Consider the following 9,718-nt stretch of genomic DNA (forward strand, 5'->3'; position numbering starts at 1 on the left):
AATTTCCCCAAAATCACATATTTTACAAGAAATAGCATGTCCCTATCATTCAGGCACATGTGCATTGTGAACAATATAATCACTTCCTACCATGTATACTCTTGGCAACATCTCTGCTAAAAATCCAAAGGCATTGGCCACAGCCATTTATCTATCATTTTCCAGCAGGATTACTCTTAAACATAAGATTTTTTATTTTAAAAAATCTAAGTATCAGTCCCTCAAAGCTATTAAATTTCTAACAGCTCTGCCATTCACAAAGAAGCTAATATAATATGGACTGGACAATGTTACTGTCTGTGGATTAGGAATTGGTTGATTGGAAGAACCCTAAGGGTGTTTGCCAATGGCTCCTCCTCATCCTGGAGGGAAGTAACCAATGAGATTTCACAAAAGTTTCTCCTGGGCCCAGTGCTATTCAACATCTTTATCAATGACTTGGACAATGGAATAGAAGGCATGCTTATCAAATTTGCAGATGGCACCAAATTGGGAAGAATGGCTAATACCCCAGAGGACAGGATCAAAATTCAGAATGACTTTAACAGATTAAAGCCAAAACTTAAAAAATGAATGCCAATAAGGAAAAATGTACAGTACTACACTTTGGCAATATTAAGAAATGCACAAGTTTAGGATGTGTGACAATTGGCCCAGCAGCAGCAAACACAAAAGGGATTTAAGAGTTTCAGTAGACCACAAGCTGCACGTGAGTTAACAATGTAATGCAAAAGCTAAAAAGGTCAATGTGAGCCTAAGCTGCATCAATAAGAGTATAGTACCAAGATCAAAAGAAATCAAAATCCCACTCAATTCTGCTTTGGTCAAACCTTACCAGGAATACTGTGTCCAGTTCTGGGCATTACAATTCAAGAAGGATATTGACAAGCAGGAACATGTCCAGAGAAGGGCAATCAAAATTATCAAAACTTTGGAAGCCAAGTCTTGTGAGGACCATCTTAGTAAGCTAGGTGTGTTTAGGTTGGAGAAAAAAAGGCTGAGAGATATGATAGTCATGCTTAAATAGTTGAAAGGATGTCATATTGAAGAGGGGACAATATTGTTTTCTGCTACTGTATGTTCCTGTATGGCAGGGGGTTGGACTGGGTGACCATTGGGGTCTCTTCCAATTCTATGATTCTATGAAAGAAATTACCATTGTTTAAAATATAGTATTCCACAATATCTAATCCCAGTTAAAGTAGACTCATTGAATCAATTGCTTGGTGGTATATCAACACTTGGGGAAATCCACTACTGATGCAGTAATTATGATTTGGAACTGGCGATTGGATTTAGTGGCTATGTACAATCTCCAGTGAACATCTTAAAGATGTAGAATGTAGGTAAAAATGAATGATAGGTTGGAGAAGTAGCACTGGAACTTTCTCTATTTTTCCAAATACCAATTGAACAGTCTTCATTTTTCCTCCCAAACTATTCTCTCTAGTTGTGGAAAAATGCTTTTGTAAACTAGATGGGGAGAATTAGCTGGCAAGGTTTAAGACCATACAACCTGTTAATCTTTTGTGGAAATCAGTTGGACTTCTAAGTACAAATTTCAGGATTACTGGCTATTTAACTGATTCTTATCCTTCAAGCACCTGAAGGGATTTAGGATTTTTAATTATTGTTGCAAATTTGTGTAAGTGCCATAATCCCTATTTTGATATGTTATTAGTCCTTGAAAATCTCTGACAAAATTATTTAAGACTAGATTAATGTTGGACATGACACATGTTGGGACATCAAAGCAATTATTTGATTGGTCATGATAAATGGCCCAAATCCTGAAAGTCATTGTAATTAGAGTAGGATAATTGAATTCTTTGATTAATAGTGAATCAACATGAGATTAAATCTTATGAATTCAATGAGTCTATTGTTGCTGAGTATACATTCCAATCTGCAAGAAATGGGGCATTGATATATACAATCAAATAATCTATGAAACAGACTGATTTTTTAAAAAATATTTTGTGTGATTGTGTGATTTAATATAGCTTTGCAATATGATCCTTAGTGCCTCTTCCTTACCTGAAAACATCTTGGATATCTGGCATTTCTCATTCCAAATGTGATAACAGTCTTTGTTGTAGAATATTAACCATCACTTTATTTGCATGGGAAACCTATGCAATGGTCTAGTGGTTGAATTGCATGTCTTAATGTCCCATTTCTTCCAGATTGGAATGTATATTCAACATTTCCAATCTATGGACCAATTTTAGTTAGAATTAGGGTAGATTTTGTGTCTGGCTTGCAGAAGCTTTCTTGGTATGCCATCTACTCCCAGTGACATATTTTTCTCAAGTGTTTTAGTGTAGATCTCACTTCACTTTTTAAAACTATAGGTTCGTTCTTCATGTGGTTCTTCCTCAAATGAATCTGTCAGCTTTTCATCTCTTTTATATGTTTCAATCCTCTTTTTATGTTTCCTTTGTCATGTAATGCATTCTTTTGCTGGTTGTATGGAATTCCTTCTCTGGGTTTACTGTGATGTAGTGTTTCTTCCATTCTAAGATTCACTTTTTTCCTCTATAAATGGGATATGTCTTAGAATCATAGGTGTTTCTTATGTCCTTTTGTTGGTGATGTTGGTACTGAAGGGTGTGTCTTACGATTGAAGAAATGTGATATGTTCTCCTAAAATCTGATTGCAGCTTTTCATGCTGGCTAACTTTTGTCTTTGTTTTCTTGCTGCAGGCTGAAAGTTATTGGAGATGGGGGAAATTGTGCTTTTCTAAACAGTGAAGCTACTGCTACCTCCTTCAGGTGTCATACAGAACTACCCTGGATTTGCAGCAAAGTTGACGTATTTAAATGTGAAAATACAAATGGATCATGCAGTGACAAAAACGCAACTTAATCTGTGATGGCACGCCCACGCCTTTGGGAAAACAATAGTGTCTGGCTTTACTTGAGGGGCTATATGTATACCATCTATTAAGATCAAGACTTTTGACATGCAGAGGCACTTTAGACAAGGTGAAAAGATAACCAAAATGGGTTTTCTGAAAACAAGATGAATAAAGGGTTAACTCAACCTTTAGCTTAAAACAATACATTACAAAGGGAGAATTTGCTGGTTGCAGTTATCTCTCTGGAGTCTTTGAAAGTCCTCTGTGCCTGGTGTGAAGAAATGGCTCACAAGCTGGAGCCCAAGGGCTGTCTCAATCTTCTTTCTTTGTGAAGCCCAAGCTGGTCAAAAGGCTTTTATCGTCTCTGGGACTGACGGTATAAGAATATTGCTGAATGAAGTGTTTAATGCTAAGGATGTCTGTTTTGGCTTGCTAGGCCTAGGATTTCCAGACAAACACCAGGCTTGTAGTCTCTGTAGTTCTACTGCAGAAAAAGGAGGAATCTAACAAAAGGGCTCTATACAGGCAAAAGGACTAAACTAACTAAGGCTGTCCTCTAGGGGGATGTTATGCTCCACCCAAAAACTTTGTAAAAATGGAGAAATCTACACTATTGGGAAAACCTAAACAGAGGGAACTAAAGCAGAGGAGAGGAAAAGGCAGGGTCAAGGCCTCACATTTGTAATCTCCAAAATACAAATTTGAGGGGACATCCTAGGATTTCCTTTAGCAATACCATCCACTACTTGAATGCAGAATCTGAGGACCAACTTCTACTAGCCTACCTCCTGCCACCAAATTTTCTTGGGCGCAACTGCTAAAACATGTAGGAGTTAGGGAAAGAAATGCCAGAACAGAATGAGTGTGTTTGTAATTGTTCATTAAATGATAAAGAACCATTGGTCACCATGTCCTATGGAATTGAGCCTTTGAACAAGGTGCTATGAAAATTATCATCTATCCTCAAGTATGAGCCAAGTTTTTAAGCCCTCGACTTATACCTGAGTGAGGGTCCTGGTCAGCTTATATTCGGGTCGGCTTATACTCGAGTATGTAAGTAGTCAGAGTTGGACAGTCTTATCTTAAATTACAATTTTATGTAAATATTCAAAAACATTTACTCTATTGATGCCTCAATGTAATTTTATTGGTATCTATTTTTATTTTTGAAATTTACCAGTAGCTCTGCATTTCCCACCCTCATCGTCTACACAAGACAATAAGTTTTCCTAGTTTTTTGTGGAAAAATTAGGTGCCTCAGCTTACATTTGGGTCAGCTTATATTCGAGTGTATACGGGTAAGTGCTTATAAATGAAAGATGTTGTTTAGCGTGATATGCTGGGATTCAGAATTTACTGTTCTGTTCCTTTTATTGCGCCAAATTGCTATATGTGTGTGTGTAAAGAAATCCTTGCAAAGTTGCTTGCAAAAGATCTCTGTTTTTGCAGAGGCAAGCCACGCCTCAAACAATTTATCGGTTTGCTGGCAGATGGCTTGGTTTTGTCAGTTGGGAATCTGGGCTTGCAGGGAGAGCACAGAAAAGACAGGCTTTCTAGCTACGGTCAAGTAGCAGTTTAAATATGCTATGCTGGGTATATTGAATGCTGATTGATTAGTTATTGATCCTATGCAACTACAAGGACATTGTACGATTGCTGAACTGTTTATTTGACTTCAACTCAACAAGTAAAGTTTTCTTTGTTCTTTTAATTCCTCTGCCTGGTCTGAGTCTTTTGCACATGGTGTTAACTGGACGCTGCTGGTTCTGCTATACACACTCGCTAATACCTTTTATGTAAATCCAAGGACAAATTATGTCAAATTAACCTTGCTATGTTACATAAAATTCCATAAGGATATAGGCAAAAATTATTTGAAAAATATTTAGCTTTGCATCACCCATTAACATTATTTATTATTTGCCTCTGTTTTTTCTGGTATTTCCTTTGTATTCTGGGGTTAATGTTCCTAAGATTTTGTCAGGATTTGTCAGTGAGCAAAGTGTGAGAGCATATCCAAGTACCCGTGTGTGCTGTTTTATCAGGGACCTCAAGACTACTCAGAGACTTAAAGCTAACTTTCCTTGCTCAATAGAAAGAGTACACAATAATCCCAACAGATTTTACTTAACACTGTTATTGAGAAAAGGACCCCCCATATTTCTGACCATGATCACGGATTGAACCCGTGACTTCTAAAGGACCTTGATCTTGCAAACTGCCAAACCTTTCAGGGTTTTGCTGCAATCAGTTCACTAATTACCTTTCCTGGTCCACCTTACAACACATAAAAGAGGCAAGCCCAATCCAGGGGAAGAGCAATTATTTATCTTCACAACTCTTTTTTGTACCTATAGTATGTAAAGTTAAGCTCATCATGTTATCAGTGACTATATTGGAAGGAGCCCTGAGTTCTGGGAAAGCCTTTGTACCCTACATGTGAACCAACCCGGGAAGCTCAACAGTTTGCATATCACAGATCCCCTCAGACACACATTGTATGCAGATGCACACATTCCAAATACCTTCTAGTCTCTCCACACAAATAAATGATGACACCAAAAGTCAAGATACAGAATGATCTCCAACAGTTTAAGTTTCCCACCATACAGCCAATCATTGCCAAACCAAGGTTCATCCTTGAGGACTTTTAAATTTGCAGCCAATCAAAAGTGTTGGATGGGAGAATACCTTGACCAATGGAACCAACAGTCCGGAAATGCCTCCAGTCATTGTCATTTCCCATGACTTTTAAAGAATGTAAATGTCTGTAAAATGTCTGGAACTATTGATTCAAGGCATGTCAAATCTGGGAAATCTTGTGTCCCTGACATCCATTTTGATCAGAGCTGAAATAAAGATTTCTTCTTGCCTTCAGTCCTGTGTGCGAGCATTTCATTGGAGTTGATTGGAAAGCTCACCAAACACTGAGCTCTCTTTAGGGACAATAAGACAATTTTTAAGGTTATAGCATGTATTTTGTAGGTAGCCTTTATGTTCGTGTACATTTTTTGTTTTCTAATAGGTGTGGGGAGAAAACATCCTTGTTAGTGTGTGTTTATAGCACTCCTCTCTAACACTGCAGGTACCTCCATACAGTTCTGGATTTAAGACAAATAAGGCCTTGTGCTAGTAGTTACGTTATGAGGCCCCTTACTTGGGCCCTTAAGGAGGTATGCCTGGTATGCCTACAATGCCTGCTTTGTGGCACACTCCCATAGACTATCAGCTCTATCATTTTATCTGGAATCACCCCAGAACAGAACACCTTCAGATTGAGAATTGCACCACATAAGCAAAAACTATCGTAAAAAAAAAATGGGGGTAGGAAGATGGATCCCCCTGCCCAACGGGTCACTGTGCTTAAGCACACCTAAGCACAATGGTGAATCCGGCACTGCTCCATATGTTGCTTTTATATTTCACCCTTTTCATTCATGAAATTATTTGGGAGGCCCGGTTGTTAAGGCCCTTAGCTTATAAGCTCCATGTGTTTTCCCACTATTTGAGGGTCTTTTTTTTCATTTACAACATGGTACTGACTTGAAATGTGCTTAGAAAGTTCACTTGGTCCAAAAAGCTTCAACCAAGCTGTTAACTGAGGCTGGCTACAGGGAGCACGCAACTCCTTGGTTAAAATAGCTCCATTGACGGCTGGTCCATTTTCAGGCACAATTCAAAATGCTAGTTTTGTCCTTGAAAATCTTATATGGCTTGAGCAGATTCTATTTTCATGAGCTCACTTGGTGAGAACAAGGGAGAGGGCATTTTTGGAAGTTTTTTCCAGTCTTTGGAACTCCCTTTCTGGATGGCCTCTTCCTTTTCTCTGCCCTTTCCCCTATTAAAGATGCTCTCAGAGGGGAGAAGAGAAGGTGAGGTTTACTTCAAGAAGCCACTTTTAAATGCTGCTTTAACTACATAGGACATAAGGTTTCTTTTCTTGCTGCCATTAGGAGGAGGAATTTTTTTTAAAAAATAAGAAGATATATAGTTCCTGCAACCAAGGGGATGGTCTTTGGGGAAAGTCAAAGATCCAGAAAGAGGAGTTCATTTTCACTCCTGCACATTGACAGTCCCTACTCCAAATTGGTGTCATATGGTACTAGGCTTTTCAAAACATCCATCACCATCAATAGAAAGTTTTATCAAAAGCCTGTTTACTGTTGTTTCATGGTTTGAGAGTTGGACTAAGACTTTGGGGATGCATCTACATTGTAGAATCAAAGTAGTATGATATGGGAGTTGTAGTCTTAAAGGGTCTTTATTTTTTCTGCCGAAGAATGTTGGTGTTCCATCAAAATACAATTCCCAAAATTACGTAGTATTGAACCATGGCAGTTAAGTGGTATCAAAATGCATTAATTCTACAGTGTAGATGTAGAATTGTAACATTGGAGTTCAAATCCCAGCTGAGCCAAGCAATCCTTCTGGGCAAGTCACACTCTCACAGCCCTAAAGGAAGGCAATGGCATTGGCTACTCATCTCTGAACAGATCCTGATATAGAAAATCCTGGGATAGATTCACCTTAGATTTGACATAAGTTGGAAAGAAAGGCTTGAAGGCAAACAATAACAGTTTCATTGTAGGTGAGTGCTTTGAGGACATGAGAGAGGGATAGATAAAGGAGAAAGAGGAAAAAAGTCTCTGGCCCTCCTGACTTTGACTCAGTTCTATCTCCCATTCACATGTTGGATATGTTTTACTTCTGTGTATATCATATGCTATTTTTATATTAGACAAAATAAAGAAGCCCCTCTCTCTATCCCCAAGCTCCTTTGCCTGGTATGTGGCACAGATGGAGGAAGAGAGACTGCTGACCATGATGTAGGTTGTCTTGCATCTGGCAGTGACTATGCAAATACCTCTCAACCCACCTTAACAGCCAGCAGCTGCTTTGGCAAGAGAGACCTGTTTGGCTGTCAATCTGGATGCAAGGAAGATCATGTTTCCAGTGCCCTCTTACTCTTTGCATCATGTTCAACAGCCGAGCAGATCATTTTTGTGCAGTTTAGCTGTTGGATATTATGATAGGCTGAAAGTGGGGTCAGGCCAGGATATATTTAGTTAAACATACTTCGCTATGCCACCCACATAAAATATCAGGAGCTGCTGAATGATTTATGAAGTGAGGGGAAACGATTTGTGGTTGATTCTGTCTATTGCTGCTTTTCATCCCAAAGTCCGGGCCTGCTGTATCTATAAATGGCAAAAGCAAAACTTTCTTAGTAATCATGTCACACCATGGGACATTTTACTAAAGATATCTTAGCGTGTCATTCCAGCTTGATGATTCTGATCATCAGAAGATGGTGGTTATTTATTGTTGTTAGTCCCCTCATGAGAAAAGTATATGATTTTTCCAGGAGCAGTTATAGGAATGTGATCACAGGCAGTAAGAAAGGGACTTAAAGGTGGGGCTCAGAAGGCAAAATATGTATTGCCAATGAACAAAGACAATGTATTTAGACTGTAGATCAGGCCTGGGCAAACTTCGGCTTTCCAGGTATTTTGGACTTCAATTCCCACAACTCCTAACAGCTGGTAGGCTGTTAGGAAGTGTGGGAGTTGAAGTCCAAAACACTTGGAAGGACGAAATTTGCCCATGCCTACTGTAGATTCTCAAAAACCATCTCCAGTATTCCCTGTTGGGTAGAATCAAACAGTCACTCTCATATTTAAAATATAGATCTTCACTCTCAGATTGCAAGCTTGATAGTATATGCCATTTTGTTATTACAATTTTAGAAGTGATCAACGGAATATATTTGCATAGAGAAAAGGGCAAAATTTTGTCAATAGCATTTCTTCATGGATACGTTATTTGTGTCAAACTACTTACAAAGTAAATACATTTTGTTGTTGAGAAAACCAGCTGCTAAATCTATTGTACTTCCCCCAAAGCCCACACAAAATTTACAAAGTTACTTTTTAGTTCCATTACTCATTACAATGTTTAAAATGTAAGCTGATTCTGTTTCTTATGCAGTGATGTCAAGAAACAACTTGTTAACAATAATTTATTTTATTTCTGGTTTCTTTTCTCACTGCTTTTTTGTCACTTTTCTGGCAAAGGAAAAATATAAAAGAAATGGGGAAAACTGTTTGAAAATGCCCATGATTATGATTGTATAAAAATGCCCTTTAAATTTTGTCAGTAACTATAAACTATTACTTATTTCACCAATAAACAATTTTGTAATCGCTCACTACATTACTTTTGAAATGAGTATTCCCTATACTCTTGAACTTACTATATTTAGAGGTGACTGCATTTTTTCACTTCTAACTCCCAAACTACACAATTGAGCAAGGTGTGCCCCATTATGACAACACACAGGTTGAGTATCCCTTACCTGAAATGGTTGGGACAAGAAATCGTTTGGATTTCAGATTTTTCAGCTTATGGAATACTTGTATTTTCAAATGCACAAGGAATGAGCTATCTTAGAGATGGGACTCAAGTTTAAACATAAAAATGATTTAGGTTTTATATACATCTTACACCCATAGACTGAAGGCATTTTAAATACCTATTTATAGACCTTGAACTGTGCTTTGCAGCTGGGAAGTGGCTATGTTAGTTTGAGGATTCTGGGATCTGTTTTTAAAAATGTGTTGTTGAAGGCTTTCATGGCCAGAATCACAGGTTTGTTGTGAGTTTTCTGGGCTATATGGCTATGTTCTTGAAGCATTCTCTCCTGATGTTTCGCCCACATCTATGGCAGACATCCTCAGAGGTTTTGAGGTCTGTTGGAAACTAGGCAAGTTGGGTTTATATATCTGTGGAATAATGTCCAGGTTGAGAGAAATTTGAGGCAGGTGCGAATGTTGTCATTTGAGGCAAGTGTGAACGTT

The 9,718-nt window shown here is 38.2% G+C and overlaps 1 protein-coding gene across 2 annotated transcripts in view; it reads left to right on the plus strand.

The window, feature by feature from the left end:
• Nucleotides 1-5,738, plus strand: part of LOC103278033 (C-type lectin domain family 2 member A) — a 31,067-nt gene extending 25,329 nt beyond the window's left edge. For both annotated transcript variants that reach the window (XM_062969542.1, XM_062969543.1), the window contains exon 6: nt 2,707-5,738. In XM_062969542.1, the coding sequence (XP_062825612.1) occupies nt 2,707-2,869 (163 nt within the window). In that variant the 3' untranslated portion in view covers nt 2,870-5,738. The remainder of the gene's footprint in view (nt 1-2,706) is intronic.
• Nucleotides 5,739-9,718: the final 3,980 nt, after the last annotated feature.

Source organism: Anolis carolinensis, chromosome 2 (assembly GCF_035594765.1).
Source record: "Anolis carolinensis isolate JA03-04 chromosome 2, rAnoCar3.1.pri, whole genome shotgun sequence".
NCBI lineage: Eukaryota > Metazoa > Chordata > Lepidosauria > Squamata > Dactyloidae > Anolis > Anolis carolinensis.